The sequence below is a fragment of the Cibotium barometz genome, chromosome 63, assembly GCF_041138505.1.
Source record: "Cibotium barometz isolate CiBa-2024 chromosome 63, ASM4113850v1, whole genome shotgun sequence".
Classification (NCBI taxonomy): Eukaryota; Viridiplantae; Streptophyta; class Polypodiopsida; order Cyatheales; family Cibotiaceae; genus Cibotium; species Cibotium barometz.
Genome location: NC_141108.1, coordinates 25,770,052 through 25,797,154, shown reverse-complemented (window position 1 = coordinate 25,797,154; position 27,103 = coordinate 25,770,052). Strand labels below are relative to the sequence as shown.

Below are 27,103 nucleotides of genomic sequence, written 5' to 3'. Positions count from 1 at the left end.
TGTGTGTGTGTGTGTGTGTGTGTGTGTGTGTGTGTGTGTGGACGTGGACGTCTGGTACCTCACATCATATACACATTGCCTTTCAACAGCCAGAGCCTTCTTTGTGTGTGTGGATGTGTGCATGCCGTGTGTGTGTGTGTGTGTGTGTGTGGATGTGGATGTGGACATCTGGATCCTCACATCATATACACATTGCCTTTCAACAGCCAGAGCCTTCTTTAGACTTTCTTCTCGCTTTTCAGCTTCGGAGACAGCTATAAGGTGTGCAGCAAGCTCTCTCCGTAGGTTTTCTTCTGCATCTTGCGCTGAGGCTTTCAACTTCTCAGTTTTTGAGCCCCACTCCTTGCGTTCCATGAGTAGCAAACCCATATTATATTGATAATCATAAAGCTGCAGTCAATTAAGAAGAGATATCAGGAAAATTACCGAAAACATGAAATCCCCAACCGGCCCCATCACTCATATCATAAGCTTCATGCTTTGCAAAGAGTACTAATACATATGAAGTACAGCTTGGATGAAAAACAGAACACAAATGCAGCTTTCTTTCTTCACTGATTTGAAACCCATGCAAGATGTTGCGATGTGAGTATACGATGACTCTACATCCCATTAAGTTAATTTGAACATCACACCATGTCTTTACTCATTTCCAATGTTTTTTTTAAAGCATCTCATGGCTTACCCAAGCACGTAGAACAATGAACTTGTGCCAATATTTAACTCCATACAAAATATGGTGTCACGTGTGTGTGTGTGTGTGACAGAAAGAGAGACAGCTGCGGGGGGTGAGAGACGAGAGTATGTGTGTGGGGTTTTCTGCTGTGCGCTCACATTTGCTGTGACTTCCCTGTAGTGGTGCCGCCTTCTCGTCTGTTCATCATTTCGGTGAGAAGTGAGTCAGGGTTGTCATCTGTTTCCTTGTTGGAGAAAGCACCATCAACTGCTCTTGCTTCAGAGAGGGCCGTCGCCTGTTTGAGGCATAGTCACATGAAACGCGAAATGGGGACAGGGAACAGGGACGGAAAAGATTGAGAATGGGCATTCCCTGTGACTATAGAGTGACATGGGATGGGAACGGGAACAGGAAGATGCTGCCATCCCCAACATTCCCGAGTCTAAAAATGCCCATTCCCTGTGACTATGGTTTGAGGGCCATCGCCTCTTCCTGTCGTTTGTTCCTGCTGGCCGTCACCGTCTACCTTCTCCTACTGCTACTTCTGCAGCTGTCCCTTTCCTGCCTGCTAGTTGTCAATTGTGTTCGTCGCTGCTGCCTTTGCTTCTGGTCAGCCTCAAGGCTCGTGTGTGTGTGTGTGTGTGTGTGTGTGTGTGTGTGTGAGAGAGAGAGAGAGAGAGTATGTGTGTGTTTATTCCATGGATTCTGATCAAACAAAATTTCAAGAAAATGTTTATTCTCGAGGATGTGTGACTAGCAACGGAGAAGACCTTAAACGGCTGAGAGAATCAATCCCTCAAATGCTTCATCATGAAAACCCTGATGCGCACTATTTATGACGTTCTGCGTCATGATTTCGAGGAGAGTCAGGCTGCGTGGGTAAGCCTAAACCCACATTTAAATACAAAATAGCTGTAGAGACAATCTTACCTAAGGTTAATAAGTTTTCTGGGAGTGCAGTTATCTTGTTTTTTTCCTAGAAAAATGCCTTCAGCCCCATTGACATTGCTCATTGGTTGAAAAATATGCTCAGTGGATTTTCTTTAGATGGGGTGTAATGTTGCCCAAGGATTTTTTGAAGTGATACTTACAGCCCCACGGCAACTTGGACTCCAACTAAGGATTATCACGCACTTATCAAGCATCACTGTCCCATGTGGGTTGAGGTAGTCAATTTTCTTGTAAAGTTCAGCGAGGCACTGCCTGGCCTGGCTCAACATTAGGCAATGTTATTTGTGCCCCACGTGTGATGGGAAATCACAATCATTTCTGTATACTTTGGGACACTAACAAACCCACCCCTCCATCTGGTGCTGTGGAAATTGATGATGTACAGATGGGGGAAAAATGCTTTGAACTCAAATGGGGAGTTTTTGCAAGAGCTTGTTTTACTTGTCACAAGTTCGGGCATCCGGCCTCTGAAAGCCCCACACTGACATTGCGTCCTCCAGTTGATTCAGTCCCTCGTGCTCTGATCATGAATTATTCGATGTCTCAAACCAAACCCCCTTCCCTTAAGACAGCTAATTCACCTCTTGTGGTGGTTAATATGGGTGTCCAAACTAGCAATAAAGCTAGACCACAGGCACAAGTGCGTCTTGACCCACCTCAGAAACTTTTTGTTGCAAAAGAGAAAAGCATGCAATATGTAGAGGGTTGGCAAACCCCCCCATCCAAGAAAAATGATCAATGTGAAACCTCGACCATTGCAGTCCCGCACTTGGACGGAGGCCACTACATCCCAAAATAAGGCATCCACTTCTGCCCATGTTGATGCTAGAATATTGTGGGCTGGTGTACTTAACGGTGGAATGTGAAAATTACAGAGCATGCACATTGATATTGACATGGCTTTCACCTAATGAACATGCATGCACCAATAAAATGCCTGTCGTATAATGTACAAAGGTTAAATAACCCACGAACTTGGAGATTACTTTGGAACTATGTATATAGGATGAAACCCGATATAGTGTGTCTATAGGACATGGTCACCATGAAACGCGTTTCAGGCAACCTGAAACGTGAAATCTTTGAAACGCGTGAAACATTTCAATGTTTCAGTGAAACGCCCATTGAAACCTTCAAAGTGAAACGTCTAAATTTTTGAAACTTTTGAGATTTGAAGTTTAGATATTAATAGTAGAGATGTCTCTTATACTTGTGTTATCACTCATGGTAATGTATTATGTGAGTAATTTTGATATTTTTATACTAACAAATAGTAGACCTAGCATCTATCTCTCTTGACTTTATATATATATATATATATATATATATATATATATATATATATATATATATATATATATATATATATATATATATGCGTTTCGGTCCGCTGTTTCAATTGGTGCATGTCACAAAGTGAAACATTTCAAGTTGAAACTCCATGTTCCGGGTGAAATGTTTCGTGGTGTCGCTGCTATAGGAACATAATCAGCATGCTCTCGTTGGACAAACTCGTTATTTGATGACTATGATATATGATATGCAAGCTTGACTACTTTTTTCGTGTTTGTGTACTTATACAACATGCTTTACACATAGTAGTGACTTATAATGATCGAGATGGTAGACTTAGGACTACTCATTGTACAGTGCATTTTAAATGGGCAAACTTTTGAATTTGCATTGATTTATGCTCCTCTGGTATCTTCTCACCATGTCTTGCTCTGGCAAAAACTTATGCAATATCCATGGATGACTAATGTTTTTTTATGTGGTGATTTTAATAATTCACAATCACGAGGACTACTCGTGGTTGCTTTCACATGATTGTGATTGAGAGGATGTCACATGCACTCTGCACTCAGTGCATGGTGACAAGATGGCTCATCATCAGAAGTGCAGCAGTTGTACAGTTTTAGAACCCAATAGGATGATAATTGTCGTACGCCGTGACCCCATTGTACATCCTCAGTCCACGATAAGTCAGGCGCGAGCTACGTAGGTCATTCCTCAGCCTTAGCGGGTCGGTCAGTCAGTCAAGTCCCTTAACCCACTTGGAGAGAATCATTCATGCATGCAGAGTCAGTAGAAGCCTTAAAGTTTGCATCAGAAAGCACTCTGCATCCTGCATAATATGCATTCATATGCTTGTGCATCATTTAGAACATCCCCGATGATGGGAGAAGGAACTGAATTAGGGTTTAGAGTTCATTCATGGGAGACATACACAGAGAAGCAAGGGAGAGAGAGAGAGAGAGAGTTGTGGGGATAAGTCAACTCATTAAAAAGCATGAGTGTGTGACTCCCCTATCACACATGTATATTGCACTAGTACACATAGTGCACTTAGTACATTAAAAGTACTAAGTGTACTATGTACTATAACTTATGGGCTTGTACACACTATAAGGGTGGGCATAACGCCTTTACCCCAACAACCTCCCACTTAAAGGCAATGTGCCCTTAAGTAAAGGAAAAGAAAAAATCAGCATGTACATGATAATATACAAGGCCATATCAAGGCTGAAACTGGCCTCATCCAATGCCCATCAAGTGTCTGCAATGAGCAAACCGCTCCGGAGGCAAACTCTTCGTCAACAGATCAGCCGGGTTGTCATCCGTGTGAATCTTAACAAGCTGAATTTGCTTGTTCTCTATCACCTCTCTGATGAAGTGATACTTCACATCCACATGCTTCGTCTTTGCATGAAAAACAGGGTTCTTTGCCAACTGAATGGCACTCTGACTGTCACAATGCAACAATGGAATATCCCCTGTATAACCCAAATCAACCACTAACCGAGATAGCCATAATGCCTCCTTGCAAGCCTCTGTGGCTGCAATATACTCGGCCTCTGTAGTAGATAAGGCAGTGCACTTCTGCATCCTGGATATCCATGACACAGCACCTCCTGTGAATGTAAAGACATAACCGGTAGTAGACTTCCGGTTATCTGGATGACCGGCATAATCCGAATCCGTGTAACCATGCACTAATGCATCCTGTTTGCCAAAGCAAATGCACAAATCCTGTGTGCCCTTCAGGTATCTCATGACACCTTTCACTGCTTCCCAATGCTTCTTGCCAGGGTTGGCCATGTATCTAGAAACCACTCCCACTGCAAATGCAATGTCCGGCCTAGTAGCAACCATGGCATACATGAGACTGCCACAAGCTGAAGCATACGGAATCTTGGCCATATCAGCCCTGTCTCTATCTGACTGTGGGCTGTCCATAGCACTGAGTTTCACATATGGAGGCAAAGGAGTACTAGTCTTCTTCCCCCCGTCCATATTGAACCTCTGCAAGACTTTGCCAATGTATTCCTTCTGAGACAAATACAACACATGCTGATTTCTGTCCCGAAGTATCCGCATACCCAAGATGTGATTTGCATCACCCAAATCCTTCATATCAAAGGTTTGATGCAGCCTCTGCTTCAAGGCATCTATCTCTTTACGAGATTTCCCGGCAATCAACATATCATCAACATACAAAATGAGAATCAAGAGACTGCCATCCAAAGCTTTCTTGGTGTACAAGCAGTGATCTATGTCACTTCTCCTGAATTTCTGAGTTTTCATGAATGTATCAAATTTATGATACCATTCTCTTGGTGCCTGTTTGAGCCCATAAAGACTCTTTTTCAGCTTGCATACAAGCTTCTCCTTTCCACTCAGTGCATAACCCTCTGGCTGCTGCATATATATCTCCTCATGGAGATCACCGTGAAGAAAAGCAGTCTTCACATCCATCTGAAAATACAAGCCTCACATCACCACTGGAGAGAAGATCTCATCAAAGTCCACACCATATTCCTGCTTGAAGCCCTTAGCCACTAACCTGGCTTTGTATCTTGGCTTAGCATCTGATGCAACTTTGAGCCTGTATACCCACTTGCATGGCAAAACCTTCTTGCCTGCAGGCAAAGGCACTAACTTCCAAGTTCCATTTTTGTGCAGAGAATCCATCTCTGACTTCATGGCACGCTCCCATAGAGCTTTGTCTGCCCTCTGTAAAGCCTCTTTGTAACATGAGGGCTCTCCACAGTCAGTAAGCATCAAATAGTCAACCCCTGGAACAAACCTGTCAGGGACTCTGGAGGGTCTAGTGGACCTCCGTACCCAATGACCATCATTTGCAGGTTGCTGTCCAGCCTGCATATCACCCATTGGTGGCTGCTGTTCCATGCCATAAGGCTGAAAAATCATGCCCGGTATATCCTCCAACTGTGGTATATCCATAGGGATATCTTCTGCCATCTCTGGCTGTCCATTTGGACCATTTTCAGCACCATTTAAGGGCTGGTTTTCCTGCTGTAATGGCTGATTTACAGCCCTTTGATGTTGTCCATGATGTCCATCATCATCAAAGATGACTCTGCCAGGCTCCTGTTGCCTTGCAGGCTCCTTATACATGCATGTTTCATCAAAAATGACATCATTGCTGCGTATGATCTTTCTATTCATGGGATCCCAAAGTCTATACCCCATTTCACCTCTGTCACCATATCCTAGGAATATGCATTTGTGAGACTTAGGATCAAGTTTGGTGCGCATTTCCCTGCGTATGTGCACGTACGCAACGCAACCAAACACTCTCAAGTGCTTGTATGACGGAGGCTTCCCTGTCCATACTTCTTCTGGCACTTTCCCACCAAGCCTCGTGTTAGGTGACCTGTTTATAAGGTGAACGGCTGTCATAACAGCTTCAGCCCAAAAACCATGAGGTAATGCAGCATGTGACAACATAGAACGGACCTTCTCCTGTATGGTCCTGTTCATCCTCTCTGCTGTCCCGTTTTGTGGAGGATCATAAGGAGTAGAGAGCTCCCTCTTGATGCCTTTAGCATCACAAAAGTCCTGAAACTGTTTGGACATGTACTCTCCACCATTGTCGGAACGCAAAGCCTTCAGTGTTTTGCCAGTTTGATTCTCAACAAGAGCAACAAACTTCTCAAACACTGAGAATGTATCACTCTTCAAACGAAGAGGATAAACCCACACCTTGCGTGTGGCATCATCAATGAAAGACACAAAGTATTTTGCCCCTCCCAAAGAAAGCTGAGGCATCTCACATACATCTGTATGCACAAGCTCTAACTGAGCATCTTTTTGTCCAAGAGCTTTCTTGTGGGGGCACTGTAGTTGCCTACCATATATACAATGCTCACAAAATTGAAAACTTGAAAACTTTAGAGAAGGCAAGTAACCCAAACGAGACAATTGCTCCATTCCTTTGACACTCATGTGTCCCAACCGGCTATGCCACATAGAGATTTCCGGCAGCTCGGTTGCATTTACATTAGCATGGTGACAAACACCTGCATGCATGAAATAAAGAGTGTCCACCTTAGAGCCTCTGGCAACAACCAGTGAGCCCTTACTAATCTTCCACTTTCCACTACCAAATGTGGTAACATAATCAGCATCATCAAGCTGTCCAGTAGAAAGCAGATTCTTCTTGATCTCAGGCACATGCCTGACATCATGGAGCATAAGCTGTGAGCCATCTGAAAATACAAGCCTCACATCACCTCTGCCAAGAATTTTGCATGCATGGTTATCACCCAAATAAACCACTCCTTCATTGCCAGCAGTATACCTGACAAACAAGTCTCTGCAACCTGTGACATGAAAGGAGGCACCTGAATCAATGATCCATGAGTGCATACCATGACCACCTGTAAGAAGTGAATGGGCATCAAGTGAAGACGTAAAGAGGACCTCATCCTCACTGCCACCTGCATGTGACACATTGATTTCTTCGATCTTGACTCCACTTTTGCCCTTTGGCTTTACATCTTTGGCTTCATCTTTCTCTTTGTCTTTGCCTTTTCCCTTTTCTTTTTGATCATTTTTCCATTTGTAGCATTGTTTTTTGATGTGTCCCTTCTTGCCACAATAATGGCATTCCAAATCCTTTTTGGAGCGAGACTTGCTCCTTCCCCTTTCTTGGCTTTTCCCCCTTTGCTGGGATCTCCCACGTGCATTCATTGCATTAGACTTGCCAACAGAGTTGTTCTTCCTGTTCATCTCTTCTTGAAGAAGAGCACCCTCAACATCTGCATATGACAGCATAGCATTCGAATTGCTAGTGGCTGTCCTGAATGTGTCCCAACTCTCTGGCAAAGTGCATAACAAAAAAGTGGCTTTGAACTCATCGTCCATTGCCAACTTTTGATTTATAACCTGGCTGACAATACCATTAAACTCATTGAGATGGGCTGTCATAGAAGCCCCTTCCTTCATCTGAAGGCCTATGAGTTTCTTCAACCAATACACTTTGCTTGAGGCACTTTGTTGGGCATACAAGTCCTGCAATCTCTGCCACATTCCCCAAGCTGTCTTCTCTTCACGAATGCTGAAAAGTAATGAGTCTGACACAGACAACATGATAGTAGATCTTGCCAGCTCATCCATATCTTCCCACTCTTCAGCTGTAAGAGAAGCGGGCATCACACCCCTTTCTTTGATAGGCTTGTGCTGCTTTTTCTGAAGCAACACATTGTAGCACTGGGTTTGCCAAATATCATAATTATGAGAGCCTTCAAGCTTCTTGATGTGAAGCAATGAAGAGCTCTCACCTGTGGTTGCCATAGCAAAATGCAACCTGTAATGCCTGACTCCCTGCAAATGTGCAAACACTGCACCCAAGATGTGCAAACACTGCACCCAGAGCACACAAAGTGCTCACAAATGTTCTCCCAAGCTTTATCTCCCACTGCGGAAGCAAGAATGCAACTTTTCTCCCACTTTTTGTGATGAAAACACCAAAATCTGGTTGCTGCAGATTTTGGACAGCACCTTAAATGTGCTCTTTTGCCTCTCCAAAGTACTGTACAGCAGTACTAAGCGCTCACCAATGATGTACCAAACCTGTACCGGCAATTTCAGCAGCTGAATTTGAACCTTTTGATCACTCAAAACAGTGTACAGCCATGTTAAAACATGCACAAAGCTGTGCCAAATCTGTACCAGCAGGTACAGTAGCAATAAATGCTCTCCTGGCTGTCCAAATGAGTAAAAATCAGACTTTTACAGTCCTGTACACTGCATAAAACAGTCCCGAACAGAAATTGGGCAAAAGCCCCTTGACTGCAAGCTGATTTTTGAGGATTCAAGGCATAAAAGTCTCGCCTGCTGCTTTGCCAAGCTCAACAAGCATACGAACTTGAAAAGCCCCTTGATTTGAGATCAATTTCTGATCATGCATGGTACATTGGCGCACATGAAGGCATCCTGTGTGTTCACGATGCTTCCCCCTGGCCACATATACATCAAATACATGAAAGCCCCTTGATTTACAGGCACATTGAGTGCTTGTAAGGCATCAGCACATTATCCACAGCATCAAATGCGATTGCCTGCATGCAAATCAACCAAATCGGCACAAAAGCCCCTTGATTTGCACTGCAATTTGCTGCAATTTGCTGCAATTTTGCCCAAATGTGCGATTTTTCACATCATACAGCATGTATGAGTGCTTAATTGCACATTTACATCAAAAGCCCCAAATTTCGACATCCAATTTCCTGCAAATTGATCCTGATTTGACCAATTTCCTGCAAATTTATCCTGATTGTGACCAATGTCACCCAATTTTGCCAATTTAGCTCAAAATTGAGCAATTGGGCACCTGTACCTGCTCAATTGATTACTGTACTTGCTCAATTGCAAATCCCAAAAAAAATTTGAAGCAGAATACCTTGTAATTTCTGAATTTCTCTGATTTGCAGGTTGATTTCTGTTGCAGGAGGGGGTTGTGATGAATATGCTGCTGTATTGCTTTATTGATGCTGCTTGTGTTGATGGAGATGCACCTGCTGTGCTGCAAATTTAGATCAACTGCAAGTACTGTACGGGCTGGGCAGCGTAGCTTTCCTCAGCATAGTACCCAGTTGGACGCCCAACGCTGCTGCTGCACCTTTCGCTTCGCCTGGCTAACGTGGAGCGAAGCACTTTCGCTTCAGTTTCGCCTAGCGCCAGCCGTTGTGTAGTGCTGTGCGCTTCGCTTCGCTTCGCCGTGCGCCCTCCACACGCCTGAAGTCGACGGGCTCCCTTCGCTACTCGACTCTCCGCCGCCTTCAGTGTTCGCCAACGCTCACGCTTTCGCTTATTGCTGGCGCCTTCGCTCGCCTATCGCTTCTTCGTGCACCAGCGCTACACGTGTTTGCCTGCGCCACTATGCTGCCCTCCTCGCTCGTGGCTGCTGGACAGTCCGCCTGGCTGCTGGGCAGTCCACGCTGCTGGCTGGGCAACAGTTGAGCCAGCCCACGCCTACTGGCTGGGCAGAGACCAGAAAAGATACAGGCACACTCCAAGAAAGATTCAGCAGGCGACCTTGCTCTGATACCAGTTGATGGGAGAAGGAACTGAATTAGGGTTTAGAGTTCATTCATGGGAGACATACACAGAGAAGCAAGGGAGAGAGAGAGAGAGAGAGTTGTGGGGATAAGTCAACTCATTAAAAAGCATGAGTGTGTGACTCCCCTATCACACATGTATATTGCACTAGTACACATAGTGCACTTAGTACATTAAAAGTACTAAGTGTACTATGTACTATAACTTATGGGCTTGTACACACTATAAGGGTGGGCATAACGCCTTTACCCCAACACCCGAAGCCTTAGGGAATTTACTCGGATTTATCTGGTATTTTTCCCATATTTATTAGTATCTATTTAGCATTATTTGCATTATTGGGCATTTATAAATATTAACTTTATTAAATGACCAACCTCCAGTTAGTATAAATAGGCTTGCCTAGAGCCTCTTTTCTCATTCAGTCTTCATTGTGCTAAGAGCTCTCCTCACCCTTGCTTTCAGCCCAAGACTAATCCAGCCCTAGAGCCCATAAGCTTTCTTCTCCAACCCCTTGAGAACCATAGCTGTCACGTGCATCCCGCACTTGGATGCCACGTAGACATATCTGTACAGAAGGTGCAGGACCTGGGATGGTGAACTGGTCCCATGTGAGCCCAGTCCGGGACGAGTCAGCCAGGGATCCATCTCAGTTGTCCGAGGTCAGGTGTGCATTGTCCTGCACATGCGTCCAAGGTCAGGTGTGCACTGTCCTGCACATGAAGCAGTGCCAGTCCGCGCTGTGAGTCTCCCTCTGGAATGATGTCAGATGTTCTGTGTATCTGGTTTGCAACTGGATGCCAGGCCTCTGTAGGCATGTAGGTTTGCATGTAGAGATGGGGCTAGCCCATAGGGCTACCCCAGTGCACTTGCACTCTTAGTGTGGGGCATGGGGGAGGTGTAGAACCACCCCCAAGGGGCCAGGAGGGCCCAAGCTTTGCCCACCAGCCAAGGCATGGGCTGGAGGGGCTGTCGGCCAGCTGTACTGCTGCTGGACAGGCAGCCGACAGGGTCAGAAACCCTAATCAGCAGGTCGGCCAGGTGTAGGGGCAGTCCCACACCCATGCGCAGCATGGTACTATCCCACACAAGCATAAGCGCAGGCTGGACAGCATTTATTAGAGTGTGAAAGCATTTTATTAATAAGACCTAGTCGTGAGGCTTTCCTGTAGCTGGCCGACTGGATGCAAAAGGAGGTATAAAAGCCCAGCCAAGAATTCATTGAAGTCATCTCATAATTCACCAAGTGCTCCAAGCAAACAAGGGCCAGGACAGCCAAGAACTTGCTAAAGCAAAGGGGTGAAGGACTGAAGGTCAAGGGCAGGTTTTCCAGCCAAGAAAAGGTCAAGTACTTTGTATTTGTTTTCAGATTTACATCATTCTAATAAAGCAAATACACCATCCGTGGTGGGGGCCCTACAGAGGGTAATTGGGACCCAATACTGTGTCCTCTCCATCTCCCCCTTCTCTCTCTATTTTCTGCACATCGTCTTTCAGTTTTGTGCGTTAATTCCGTCGCGAAAAGAGTGCTGATTTCTGAGTTTTGAAGTACCGATCCTTCTCCGAAGCTTCCGCATATTACAATAGCTTCAGTCAGCCCTAGGCGCCTGCATTCAGCCCTGATTCAGCCTCAGTTCAGGCCCAAATTCAGCATACCATTCAGCCCAGTTCAATGCCAGATTCAGCAGTTTGCAGCCCTGCGTTTTTGCACAGCCGTACAGCAGTTCTCTGCGTTTCTGTTCCAACCGTACAGCAGCAGCCCTGCAGCCCCTGTTTCTCATGCGTTTCAGTCCACAGCATCCCTACACTTCAGCGTTTCTGTCCACAGCAGTTTCCAGCCCTGAAGATTCAGTCTACAGCAGTTTCCAGCCCTGAATCTGCTGTTTGAATCAGTGTCCAGCCTTCTATGCATCATCCACACATGCAGCAGTCATCTGGTGAAGGTAACACAGCATTCATAAGTGTTTTCAGCATTCTAACATAGTGTAGAACAGTCCACCTTCTTCTTCTCTTAGCCTCAGGTGTGCAGCCCTTCCTCATGCCCTTGGGAAGAGTGCATAGGCTCGAGATCAAGTCATTGAGGTGTTTCTACAGCACTGTACAAATCAGCCGCTCTCCGATCCTCCGAGATCTTGCGTTTGGCTTATCTACAGTCCACAGTCATTCTCTCTAAAGAAATAAAGCAAATACTATCTCATTATCGGGATAGGGGGCCCTTCAGTGGGTAATTCGGGACCCAATCTGGTGTACAGTTCTCATATCTCTCTCTCTCATCTCTTTAAAAGTTTGAAGTATTAAAGTGGATTGCTAAACTCACGAAACTCAGGATACAGAAGACGGTGTGAGCATTTGTGTGACAGGATCTTCCAATAGACTTCCGCTGCATATCACATTGGTATCAGATTCAGATAGTCCACACACACCGTATCCTAGCGTGGGGGCATCCTTGGATGGTTAGATTGCGTTCCGGCACGACCACCGACTTCAGCACCATGTCTACAGGAGAGAGTACTCATCAGCCGGAAGATGTCTCCCCCGAAGGAGACCTTGTTCTTCCGCCTACAGCAGACACCATAGCTCTTCTTAGAGCTCAAAACCAGCTACTCATGGAGCGTCTCCAACTCTTGGAGGCAGCAGCAACACGTCCTTCTACACCTCCACCAGCACCCGACTACATCTCCCGCTTCTTTCAGATGGAACAACAAAGGAGAGAGGACGAGGCCCGAAGGAGAAGAGAAAAAGAAGAAAGACGGGACTATGAGGAAGCCCAACGCAGGATCAACGAAGACCGGCGTCAGGCTGACCTCGCCGCTCGGGAACACCAACGTGAGCTTGATCGAGAACGTATGTTACTCGAACACCAACGGGAAAAGGAGGCCATACACTTGAGGTATCAGCAGCTCTCCTCAGTCTCCCCAGTCATAGGTGTCACCAGCCAGCAGCCCGTAGCAGCATCAACCACCATCATTCGCAGTCAACCAAATTTCAGCAAGTATGATGGTAAGTGTGATCATTCTTCAGTTAATCAATTTGTTCATCAGTTTAATGCTCATTTTCCATTAGCTAGGATCACAGACCCACAAGACAAAGTCCACTTAGCGGCTCCCCATCTCACTGGTGAGGCAGTTACTTGGTGGCAGCATTGGTCTAGTATTCATACTGACCAGGCCACAGGTGTCACAGCCTTTGACTGGGACATCTTTGTCCATGACCTGAAGACCAGATTTCTCCCGCCCCAGTACATGACCGGTCTGAAAGACGAGTTCTATGGACTCAGACAGAACGGATCCCCAGTGCTTCAGTTTTCCGGTAAGGTTATTACTTTAGCACAACAGTTAGGGTTATCTGAGCAGGCCAAGATGGAGCAATTCATTCGTGGATTGGACTCCAACATTCGGTTCACAGTTCGTAACTTTGAACCAAGTACATATGACCGGGCTCTGACTCTCGCTCAGAATGAAGAAATGAAGCTCAACGAGGGCAAGCCCAAGCAGACATCTCAATCCAGTACCAAACCCCAGCAGCAGCAATCAGCTGCACAGACACGGAAAGGTAACGCATCTTCTAAAGATGCTAAGAAGGACAGCAGTAATAGCTCCAGTTCAGGGGATAAGAAGGATAAAGAACCTAAGAAAACCCCTGATGAAAAGGCTAAAGCAGGCGTTACTGGAGGTTATCTTCCTCCAGAGGAGCAAAGGAAGTACCAGTCAGAAAATAGATGTTTTTTCTGTCATATTATAGGGCATGGTAAGAAGGATTGCCACAAATGGCAAGCGGCACAAGCTGCCAAAGCTCCTTCTGCCACAGTTGCCACAGCCTCCCCAGCTCCTCCAGCCCCGCCTACTACCTCAAATGCAGTTCAACTTTTACCTTCCATGCATCCTATACCATCCGTGGTATTTGATGCTAAGCAGGAGGGTGAGAGCGATGCTGCTCAGAAGAGCCTCATCCGAGCCTATGGCTCTGCCCAGGGCCGACAGTTTGTAGTCCTGTTCGATATGGGCAGGTCTGAAGACGCCATCTCTCCCCAGTTGGCTAATAAATTGAACTGCACATTAGTCCCATATCATCTGGATGTGGACGGATTTACACCTAGTCTTCGCACCCACATTTCCCAGAAGGCACAGCAATTTGCCTTTGAAGTTCAGAAGGCCTCATTTCAACGAGATTTCATCGTCTCACCTTTGTTGGGGTGTGACATGATCAGGAATTCAGTGGTTCCGTCAGTATGAGCCTATTCCCAATTGGGGGCAAGACACTTTTACTATTTGTACAAGTTTTCCTGAGCCTGTCATGATTCGGGGGGATAGAAGCATTCTTGGAATCCCATTGATTTCACATCTCCAGGCCAGACGAGCTATCCGCAAGGGAGCAGAAGGAGCACTCAGCACTCCTTTATGTTCATGCTCAAACAGCCCCTTCCTCAGTAGTAGCATCCCTTACATCTTCAGTCCCTCAGTTAGCAGACCTCCTATCCAGACACCAGGACATTATGCTTAGGGACGATCTCCCACCCAGTCTCCCACCCTCTCGCCTTGAGGACCATCACATTGATTTGGTCCCTGGATCAGATCCTCCTAGCAGGTTTCCCTATCGTCTTTCCAAGACTTTAGAGGGCGAGTTGGAAAAGCAGTTATCTGAGCTTCTCCGAGCCGGATTCATTCGGCCTTCTTCCTCCCCATTTGCTGCACCTATCCTATTTGTCCAAAAGAAGGACAAGTCTGCACGCCTTTGTGTAGACTACAGGGCATTAAACAAACTCACTATCAAGAAAAAGTTTCCTATGCCCAAGATAGAGTACATTTTGGAGCGTTTAGACAGTGCTAAGTTTTTCACTAAGATCGACCTCAAGAGTGGTTACCATCAGGTCCACATTTTTAAAGCTGACATTCCAAAAACAGCTTTTCGGACAGAGCATGGTCACTACGAGTTCGTAGTCATGCCTTTTGGACTTACAAATGCACCCGCAACGTTCAATAAGATGATGTCTAGGATTTTCGCAGTCCACATTGGGAAGTGTGTCTTCATATTCCTTGATGACATACTAGTCTTCTCAGCCACTGCGGAGCAGCATGAGAAAGATGTGGAGAAAGTCTTGCAACTTTTGCGAGATAATCAGCTCTACATAAACGCCTTTGGTGTTAAGGAAGTTCAGTATTTGGGCTACATCATCGGTTTCGATGGGATTAGACTGGACCCATCAAAGGTTCAGGAGATCTTAGATTGGGACATTCCTAAGACCGCCCAAGAAATCCGTTCATTCGTAGGTCTTTGTCAGGCCTATAGCACACATGTCCATCAGTTTTCCAACCTTGTAGCACCTCTTACCGACTTGCTCAAGGGGGTGAAGACTCACAAGCAGAAAGTCTCAGTTATTACAGGTAAGGCACTTGGATGCATTCCGTGCACTCCAGAAAGCTGCCTCAGAAGCACCTGTATTAAAGTTAGCATCATGGGACGAACCTTTCGAGGTCATCACCGATGCCAGCAATGTAGCCATAGGAGCAGTCCTCCAGCAGGACAATAGACCCGTGGCATATTACAGCAGAAAGTTGGATGTCGCCAAAAAGAATTATTCGGTATATGACAAAGAGCTTTTGGGTGTGATCACAGCGCTCAAACATTGGAAGCCTTTTCTTTATGGACAGGCTTTCACAGTGAAAACAGACCACCAAGCACTTAAGTGGCTTCAGACTATGCCAAGTGCCCAGTGGAGTGATCGACAGGCCAGGTGGAGTCAAATCTTCCAACAGTTTGGAGGTATGATTGAATACATCCCTGGTAAGCATAACCCAGTAGCAGATGCTCTCAGTCGAAAGTCCAGCATCCAGGCAGTCCACGAAGCTACCATTCTCGAAATCACGGGGAAGGACTTGGATAGTATGAAAGACCAATATGTCGACTCCCCTGAGTTTGGTACTCAGTATAGTTTGGCCCTCACTTCTGAGCCTGGCCACTATTCAGTACAGAACGGTTGGTTGTTCTACAAGAACCGTCTCTGTGTTACTTGGGAAAAGCGTTCCGCTCTTCTCCACGATGCCCATGACTCCTTAGTTGGAGGACATAGGGGTATCAACAGTACCCTCGAGAAATTAGAACAGTCCTTTTATTGGCCAAAGATGAGGCGTGATGTCTATGCACATGTACAAGCCTGTAAGATTTGTCAAAAAGTCAAGGTTGCCCATACAAAGAAGGCAAGTTTACTTCAACCTTTGCCTGTCCCCGACGGACCTTTCATCGACATATCTATGGACTTTGTAGGGCCTCTACCAGCATCCACTGGATCCCGTAACACTCAGTGTTTTACCATTGTGGATCGCTTTAGTAAGTTCTGCATGCTCATCCCATGCAAGCATACGGCCACAGCCGAGGACGTAGCCCGTCTGTTTCTCAAGCATTGGTATCCAATTTGTGGTTTGCCTAGCACCATAACATCAGACAGAGATTCCAAGTTTACCTCGCATTTCTGGAGGACATTATTTGAAAACTTTGGAACTAAGTTGCACTTGTCTAGTGCATTCCATCCCCAGACAGATGGCCAGACAGAAATTTATAATCAGTTGGCCTTTGATGTCCTCAAGTCATATTGTCATGACCAGCAATCCAAATGGGAGCACTATCTTCCGTTGGTCCAAGCTATCTTGAACGACACTCATTCATCCAGTGTCGGACGGACTCCATATGAAGCAGCCTTTGGTCGCCGTTTTTCTTCTCTTTTGACGAGAATGGTGTCTCCATCTTTAGAGGCTAATAAAACCACGGAAGCATTTTCCGAGATTATTGAGTCAGTCAAGGACCGCTTGACCAAAGCTCAGGAAGCATATAGCACACAGGCAAATAAATCTAGACGAGATGTCCACTTCAAGGAAGGGGATTGGGTCTATTTGCGTATCATGAAGCAGAGATTGAAACAAGTGGGCAAACGTTGTCCCAAGCTTTCATTCCGTAGTTTTGGTCCTTTTCCAATAGTTAAGAAGATAAGTGATGTCTTAATGAAGTTAAAGTTGCTTGCCAGTTGGACAATGCATGATGTTTTCCATGTTTCTTGGCTAAAACCATATGTTGGTCCAGAAGTGTTTGATGTTTCAGATGAACAGCAGCCAAACGTGGTAGACGAGGCAGAAGTTATTGAGCCTGTGCAAATCCTTCTTCATCGATGGAAGCATGGTTCCGGTCAACGGATTCGTCAGTTCTATACGAAATTCCGAGATCGAGGCACCCACGAAGCCGTATGGCTCGATGAGGAGTTCTTCCAGGAGTACCCCCAGTTATTGGCGGACTACTTGGAAGCCATGAACCTGCCGCCAAGCGAATCAGGAGGGAATGTCACATGCACTCTGCACTCAATGATTGGTGACAAGATGGCTCATCATCAGAAGTGCAGCAGTTGTACAGTTTTAGAACCCAATAGGATGATAATTGTCGTACGCCGTGACCCCATTGTACATCCTCAGTCCAGGATAAGTCAGGCACGAGCTACGTAGGTCATTCCTCAGCCTTAGCGGGTCAGTCAGTCAGTCAAGTCCCTTAACCCACTTGGAGAGAATCATTCATGCATGTAGAGTGACGAGTCAGTAGAAGCCTTAGGGTTTGCATCAGAAAGCACTCTGCATCCTGCATAGTATGCATTCATATACTTGTGCATCATTTAGAACATCCCCGAAGCCTTAGGAAATTTACTCGGATTTATCTGGTATTTTTTCCATATTTATTAGTATCTATTTAGCATTATTTGCATTATTGGGCATTTATAAATATTAACTTTATTAAATGACCAACCTCCAGTTAGTATAAATAGGCTTGCCTAGAGCCTCTTTTCTCATTCAGTCTTCATTGTGCTAAGAGCTCTCCTCACCCTTGCTTTCAGCCCAAGACTAATCCAGCCCTAGAGCCCATAAGCTTTCTTCTCCAGCCCCTTGAGAACCATAGCTTTAGTCAGCCCTAGGCGCCTACATTCAGCCCTGATTCAGCTTCAGTTCAGGCCCAGATTCAGCATACCATTCAGCCCAGTTCAACGCCAGATTCAGCAGTTAGCAGCCCTGCGTTTTCGCACAGCCGTACAACAGTTCTCTGCGTTTCTGTTCCAACCGTACAGCAGCAGCCCTGCAGCCCCTGTTTCTCATGCGTTTCAGTCCACAGCATCCCTGCACTTCAGCGTTTCTGTCCACAGCAATTTCCAGCCCTGAAGATTCAGTCTACAGCAGTTTCCAGCCCTGAATCTGCTGTTTGCATCAGTGTCCAGCCTTCTATGCATCATCCACACATGCAGCAGTCATCTGGTGAAGGTAACACAACATTCATAAGTGTTTTCAGCATTCTAACATAGTGTAGAACAGTCCACCTTCTTCTTCTCTTAGCCTCAAGTGTGCAACCCTTCCTCATGCCCTTGGGAAGAGTGCATAGGCTCGAGATCAAGTCATTGAGGTGTTTCTACAGCAATGTACAGATCAGCCGCTCTCCGATCCTCCGAGATCTTGCGTTTGGCTTATCTACAGTCCACAATCATTCTCTCTAAAGAAATAAAGCAAATACTATCTCGTTATCGGGATAGGGGGCCCTTCAGTGGGTAATTCGGGACCCAATCTGGTGTACAGTTCTCATATCTCTCTCTCTCTCATCTCTTTAAAAGTTTGAAGTATTAAAGTGGATTGCTAAACTCACGAAACTCAGGATACAGAAGACGGTGTGAGCATTTGTGTGACAGGATCTTCCAATACAAAGGATGCTCCCATTGATGATATACAGTTGCCCACCAAACAACTTTGTATGGTAAATAATAGTTATCTCACTTAAGCCCTGTTCAGGAAATGGTGTGCTCTTGTGGATGCCCTAAAAGCTGAAATGTATGAGGACATAGACATTGCTTGGCATCATTTTGCAATGCGAATACAAGAGGTAATAACAAATTATGGAAAATGGTACTCGGGGGAAGAGAGAGCCAATCACTAAACTAAAAAATCAATTGCAACCATATTCATTTGTTATCGCCCCATGAAGAAATGCAAGAGAATTATACCATGAGCTAGATAAAAATGATCAATGAAAGCTGCAAAAATGGCAAATTTAATCATGATAAAAACCCCTACTGGCAAGGGTTGTTCCTCCAAAGATTTCTTCAAAAGTTCGCATTCAACACGGCAAAAGCAATGCATTTCACAAGTTCAAATGCAAACTAGTGAATGGACGCAAAAGCTTATGTAATTAGAACAAGAACGCATTGCTTATTTTCCGCATTCTTTTGCTTCACATGCTCGGTTGGCAACTTACGAGAGAGAACTATTATTTATGTGTAACAATGTCTGATGCTGGAGAGGAGGTTCCCACAAGGGCATATGAAAATATAAAGCCAACCATAGTAGTCTTTGATCAGAGAGTGTTGAGGCATAATCAACCCAAAGCTTACATGAGAAAGAGTCATATTGTGGAGTGTGTAACAGATACCATCGGTCCAATCTAGCCCAGTATTGAGCACGTGCATTATGCCAATAAGTGAATCCTCGAATTCCAAACATAGTAGAAAGCCAAAGATCACAGGCATCAGTTTGCACGATGAAATTGTATTATCCTCCCTTTGTGGAGAGTTGTTAAAATCTCACAAACGAAAGCATTTGTCAACCAAGGATAGGAATTGAAGAAATTTCGAATCCTTTGCAGATTGAGATCCATATACTGTGTGGAAGGTCACTTTTAATAATACAATCTACTATTGAGCTATCTTGGGAGCTCTTCAATTCTTGTTTGTCTTGTTCTCTTCTTAATTCTTGCTTGCTTCCATGTCTATGCACGTTTTGGTTGTGCACTCTTGTAGAGTTTGCTTGCTTGCATATGTGAGTGCTTGAGTGTGTGTGTGTGTGTGTGCGTGCGTACATGAGATAAGCCTTCGAAGTGAAGATAAGCCCCATTTCACCTTTCAAATCTAATTGCAATAGAGTGCATTCAATGAAGTTATTATAAATTGAGCTAGTTTTGGGGTGGTCCAGAGGGCCCCCACCAGTCTAAATCCAATCCTTTAGCCAAGCAGACCTGTTGCTTCAGTGGAAACCTACAGGTCCTCTACAAGAGCCAAAATTTGTCTTATCAGCCTACCTTCCTTACTGTTAAGGTTAAACATGTCCCTAAGTTTACTCTCATGTTTCTAGCCTATGAGAGCTCCTCCCCATAGGTCACCAAATTGAGAGAGTTCTTTGTTGTTCAGATTCTTTGCAAAGCTTTGATCCAACCAAGCAAGAGGTTGAAGGAAAAAGTGAGACCACGACAAGTGTAGAGAAGAAACAGGGAGTTTCCAATCACTCTAACTGATCCATTCCAATTCATCAGTCCAATTTGCTCTTTCTAGGTTTAAATCAAGAAGCTGCTAAAGGGAGCATCAACAATCTTGAGAGGAGCATGAGAAAAGACCTTGTTTTTCCTTGTGACTTTTCTAGCACATCTAATTAGCTCTAGAAGAACTCACTGGCCGTAAAAAAATGAACCTCCTTGGGAGGTCTTAAGCCCCCCCTAGCCCCAAGGGGGTGGGGGGAGCCCCCCATTGTAGCAGCCATTCAAGATCGATAAAGTTACTATAGGATATTATGTTTTCTAGGCATAGAACTCCTACAAACTGAAAAATTTCATCATGCAAAATACGTTGTACAATCATACATCGACCCAATGAATCATTAAATTCCAATGTTGGCTCCAATTCATGTCGCAAAAGAAGAACAACACTCAAGAATTGTTTGCTTCCTGCATAGAAAATGTCATATCTAGCAAAATGGCCATATAGTTCGTGCTGATTATGTTTTTGCAAACAAACTATATATGGTCTTGCAAACTATATATGGTCTCATTATATGTACATAATCCCATAATCATCTCCATTTATGAGGATTACAAATACCTTGTACATTACAGGTAACACACTTTATTGGAAGCATCTTATGTACATGACAGAGAAATAAGGGGATTTAACTCTCATCCAGATCCCCCAATACATTCCAAATAACATCATGCTTATCAAAGATCTGAGTACCTCTAGTACAAACTTGAACCCAATTATGTGAGCCCGCATTGGTAGTGGGATTCATTTTTGCATTGAGAACATTAGCCACTAAGGCATCCACATTGTGAACTGCATTCTCCTGGATCTGGGTCCAATTACGAATTTTGTACGAGGGCGTCTTGAAAGTCTTTTTCGAGGCAACAAAACCATCCTGATCCACTATACTTTTCCCTTTAGTCTTGCCAAATGGCACAACCTTACTAATGGAGGCTTGCTAATTAACTACATGCAATCAACCTTTTGGTCTTTCTTGCTGCTTAGCCATAGCAACACAGGGCGACATAGGAATGGCATTTGTGGTAGAAGTAGAAGGCGAAACTGACACGACCAAACATTGGGCCACAATTGGTAGTTTGTGAATGACAGTGAGACTTATTGGAGATATGCCTAAATTGTTTACGTTTAAAGCATGCACCAGCAAAGGTGCCCCAAATAAGCTCATTGTTCCAACGGCCAATCCCAAGCTGTCTATTATCAATACATTTTATCCCAATAGGGAACAACAAACCTAGTTATATCCCAAAAAATCATAAAACAATTTCCATCTTCAGTAGGCCGAGGAGGATAGGAAATGCTTTCCTATCTGTTTTTCAGCCATCAATACATTCTCCTATCTTACCTAATGATGCAACCAACATAGGCAAATGTTTACGGAAATGCTCTAGGAAATGCTTCAATGTGACGCACACCAAACATTTATGCTTAATGACACTTTCGTGGTCTTTATTCGCCATCCATGGCAATACATGAACTAACTGAGTGCTAAACAGGAGGGGCGATTTCTCCAACAACACTATTTTGTGTTTAGGTTCTTAAAAAGAACATCATAAAGTTCTCTAGCAACCCAGTACATACCATCAACTACATTTCACTGCAATTCTGATTTTATCCATTGTACCACCTCATTCACAAGAGGCATTTTGCCTAGGGAAAAAAAACCACTGCAGGATTTTCTGAGAATTTCTTCAGTGGTGAGACCACCGAAGGGAGAGGAATATCAAGCCAAAAATCAAGATGCAGCGATTCCCAATCCTTTTTACTGTCCACAAAGTCATCAAGCAGCATATCATGAACAAAACATTTGTCAGGAGATAACTCCTAAAGAGATTTGCCAAGTTCAATACTGAGAACCTTGTTCCTGAGCATGATAATAAACCTTGATATTTACATTCTGGTCTGAAACCAACTGATCCGAAGAAGCGTCCATACTGAAGAACGCATTGTAGAGTATTTCTCTCCCTCATTGTACACACACACACACAAAGGTTTGTGCAAAGAAGAAAAAAGTGAGGGAGCAGGTGCTGAACAGAGGGGAAAAACAGAGCAAGGAGAGAGCGCAGGTCACAAGCAAGGGCTACTTCACATCCGCGTCAAAAGTCACAAACGCACACATACACACGCGCATCCATACAAAGACACACACACATACAAATGTACATATATATGTACGTAACTGTATGTATGTATATGTGAGCGCGTGTGTAATAGTATCACATATATTATATATGCATGCATGCATGCCTTAATATACACACACACACACACACACATATTGTATGTGTGTAATAGTATATATACACAAATTGTCTGTATGTTTATATATAATATACATGTATGTGTGTGTATTACACAACACATGCATATTATATGTATATATACACAAATTGTCTGTATGTTTATATATGTATGTGTGTAATATATATGTTGTATATGTAATATATTACATATATTACACACACACACACACACACACACACACAAACACACACATATACATATATATATATAGATAGATAGATAGATAGATATCACACACACACACACATGCATATTATATGTATATATACACGAGTTGTGTGTAATCTATGTGTGTTTATACATAATATGCATATCTGTGTGTGTGTAACCTATTTAATATACATATATTACACACATACATATGTATGCAAGCATGTATGTATACACATGGACATATACATACACATCCATGTGTGTGTGTGTGTGTGTGTGTGTGTGTGTGTGTATACACACACGTGTAAATATATACACACACGTGTGTGTACATACATACATACATACATACATATATATATATATATATATATATATATATATATATATATATATATCACAGTGCATACATAGACACATGTTGGTGTATATATATTCCAATGGAAAGTTCACGTTATTTCACAAACTTAACAAAAACCATCGTGACGATCTTGAATCTACGAGACAAGACACTCACAATGCTGCAAATCATCAACTCCATCATGCTGCATGCATAGGGTAGACTGTGTGCCATGACATCCCCACTCAAGTCATCAACACCCAAGAGTAGGTCCAAGTTCATGCATAGAGATAAGTACATGAATATGCGTTGTGTGTGAATCAAGGCAGAAAACTGCTGTGTAGCAAGCACGCTGTGTATTTTTTCTTACCTCAGATTCCAAGCTGGATATGTGAGCCATTAACGTTGCACGATCCTTCTTCTCGATGGAGCCCTCGTCCAGAGATCCGACCTCCTTAAACCGCCTCCAAATTTCTGGCTCAGACTGCCCAGAGAATCCCCCATTACCTTCAAAAGATGTGATTAGGCCTTTCACAGGGCTAAACTCGCCCACACCTGTGCCCGGTCTGGTTTCAGGCGACGCCTCCATTTTCCCCTTGCCCCTTCTTTCTCCGGACAATGGAGACCATCCGGGCCATCCCCTTCTCTGTGGAGTAAACATGAGGTCCCAAATCCCAGTAATTTAGCCCGGAGACTCAGAAAAGATACAACTGTTGTAGGCGTGTTCTCGACATACTGATGACTGCCTCCATGGGTTCTCTGATACGTTTAATCAGAGCTTTCAGTTTTCTGCAGCTGAACCTGTTCAAGTAGGTTTCTGAAAATTCCACTGTCTCATAAGAGGAGTTTCTAGGGTCTTCTGCAGATAAAACTACTACTGCGACTTTCTTGGACTTCACCTGCTTTTCAAGGGTTTCAAATATACCTGCAATGGATCCTAGGGCTTCAGAAGACGAGAAGCCAGACCATGGAAATCGCGCACTGGCAGGATTCTGCTTCTTTTCTGTCAAAGCACAGAGCTGGCTTTCGCCATAGCCAGCCAGCAAATAAATACTCGTAAAGTAAACACCATAACAACGACAAAACCAACAGAGGATTTGTAAAAGAGAACGGTTCCTTCAGCTACACACAAAAGGATCCTAAGAGTATAAAGCCCAACTTCCGACTGGTTTTTCGAGCTACTCACCAAGTAAAAAGCGGTGTGCCCAATAATATTCTTACACGTATACAAAATGCCACGCTGTTTCTCCTGCGTGGTAGTCGGAGTCACATCGGAGCGTCCTTTACTTTTTTTCAGATAAGGATCTCGACTACTAAGGGCCTTTTCACACGGCAGCCTGGTTTCCAACTAGTTGTTGCCGAGTGGTTGGTTGGGAGCTAGGGCAACCTGCCTGCCTCACCCAAATTTGAATGTCTAATGTTTGTGGCACCTTGGCATTGTTCAAGAGCTTCTAAGAGCCCAGGTGGAGGGGCAGATAACCACACCATGTGTCACATACTCCTGTGGGCAAATAACCCCGCAATCTCACCAAAGATTAGTGGGGTCGAGAAAAAAGTCAGAGTTTCCACTACCCCTACTAATTCTTTGAAAAAGGGGTTGCTATCAAGAAAATAGGAGGCGTAACCAATAGTTTTTGTGGCTGTTCTTAAATGAAGAAGTGTATAGTTCCTCATTACACATGTATGCATGCATACATACATATAGCACAATAAGTATGTATGTATGCATACATACACATAATACGAGTTGAGAATTTTCAAGACTTTGTTGTTTTTGCTATTTATTGTATCCAAAGAGATGTATGCTTCACATCTTGTATGAACCAAACTTGATCATAAGCATTTAATTTGATTGTTAATGCAAGCACACAGGTATATTTGTCAAACTTTATCACATATATGTCTTTATGGATTACCTTAGTCTCTACCATTTTCTATCTTGATCACGCTTATTTTTTCGAAAATACATCGTAAAATTAGAAAGAAAAAAGATGAAAAAAATGCACATTTAACATTGATTTTGCAAGCCAAAAAAAAAAAGTTCCATAAATATTACCATAGCAGTGAACTCCTTGTCATATATACTATAGTTGCACTCTACTAGTTTCAACTTACGACACTCATAAGCTATGGGATGTTCGTCCTGAATGAGCACTATCCCAATCCCACTCGAATCGGACAAACTACAAAAGGAATGGCTTAAAGAAATGGGGTAGTTGTAACATAGGTGAATGAGTAAAAGCTTCTTTCAAAGCTTGAAAGGATCTATTATGTCTATCGATCCAATGGAATTGTAGAACTTTAGGAGTTCAATCATTGATAGATCCTTTCAAAGCTTGAAAGGATCTATTATGTTTATCAGCCCAATGGAATTAATGTGCTTTCTTTAGGAGTTCAGCCAACATATGTGGAATGAATACAAAGTTCTTGATGAACTTCCTATAATAGCTATATAATACCAACATGGTCATGTATATCACGAGGTGTAGGCCAAGCAACAATGCTCTTGATCTTCTTTGGATCAACTTGAATACCCTTAGCTAAGACAATGTGGCCCAAGTACTTGATGCCCTCGGCTAAGACAATGTGGCACAAGTTGATCTTCTTTGATCAACTTGAGTACCCTTGGCTAAGATAATGTGACCCAAATTTATCTTGAAAGAAACTACTAGTCTCTAGGTTGAGATAGAGTTGGTTTTCTTTCAAAAGTGAGAATACTAGCTCTAAATGAAAGAAACTACTAGTCTCTAGGTTGAGATAGAGTTGGTTTTCTTTCAAAAGTGAGAATACTAGCTCTAAATGTTTCTCATGCTTCCAAACTACTCTTCTCTAGGTTGAGATAGAGTTACTTTTCTTTCAAAAGTGAGAATACTAGCTCCAAATGTTATGTTTCTCATGTTTTTGAATACTCTTGCTAAAGACTAGAGTTGATCTTCTTTAGATCAACTTGAATACCCTCGATTAAGACAATGTGGCCCAATTTCATCCTTCTCTAGGTTGAGATAGAGGTAGTTTTCTTTTAAAAGTGAGAATACTAGGTCCAAATGTTTCTCATGTTTTTTAATACTCTTGCTAAAGACTAGTATGTCGTTTAAAAAAAGACTACCATAAAGCTTTGATATTTGAGGAATATGTGGTCCATCTACATGGCTAAAAGTTGTAGGAGTATTGGTTGTCCAAAGGACATAGCCAAAGTTATATGAGTATTGGTTTTCCAAAAGCTCATAATGACCAGTTTGAGTTCTAAATGCAGTCCCTCTGTAGCCATTTCCACTCGATGAGATAGAAAGATATTCTCACTTAATGATAGCCAAACTTGATGTCAATCCTGCTCAATATCTTAACCCTCACAATTTATCCAACTAGTCATCAACTCTAGGAATAGGGTGACTATTCTTTACCGTACTCTTGTGTAGGTATTTATAGTTAACACACATACCATAAGTTTCATTTTTGAAACTAAAAAGTTACGGTTTACCATAGGGTGAGCTACTATATCTAATCAACCCTCTTTCTAAGAGGGTTGATTAGATATGGTTTACCATAGGGTGAGCTACTAGATCTAATCAACCCTCTTTCTAAGAGTTCTTTTATTTGGCATTTGGTTTTTTTTTACTTAATAATATTGACTCTAAGGTGCCTTGCAAGGTGGGGTATTACCTAGGAGAACCTTAATCTAATAGTCCTGAGGTCTAAAGTGTGGAAGTCTAAGTGGTAACTCGTCTAGAAAGCAATCCTTGAATTTAGAAAGGAATTCTTGGTGAGAGGGACATGTGGGTGTAGTTTTAATAGTTGTGATCTTGTTTATTAACACTATACAAGTTTTGTTCCTCTTACACAAATCTCTCTTAGCCTGTGTGTGGCTAAGCAAAGGGCTAAGCTCTCCTTTCATTTAACACTCCTCTTACCATCCTTGGTAATCCACATAGTACGTGTGTCGTACATAGTCAATTTGAGGATTATATCAATGTCTCCAAGGCATACCTAAAATGATATC

The 27,103-nt window shown here is 43.5% G+C and overlaps 1 protein-coding gene across 11 annotated transcripts in view; it reads right to left on the bottom strand.

Moving 5' to 3' along the window:
• Window positions 1-24,269, bottom strand: part of LOC147603881 (uncharacterized) — a 92,904-nt gene extending 68,635 nt beyond the window's left edge. For 4 of the 11 annotated variants that reach the window (XM_086796270.1, XM_086796275.1, XM_086796272.1 and 1 more), the window contains exons 1-2: window positions 23,477-24,269; window positions 181-390 (exon numbers count right to left, since the gene is read on the bottom strand). In XM_086796270.1, the coding sequence (XP_086652396.1) occupies window positions 181-390; window positions 23,477-23,767 (501 nt within the window). In that variant the 5' untranslated portion in view covers window positions 23,768-24,269. Of the gene's footprint in view, window positions 1-58; window positions 76-180; window positions 391-23,476 lie in introns of those variants that run through there. The other 7 variants (XM_086796268.1, XM_086796266.1, XM_086796269.1 and 4 more) reach the window with 4 other exon arrangements.
• Window positions 24,270-27,103: the final 2,834 nt, after the last annotated feature.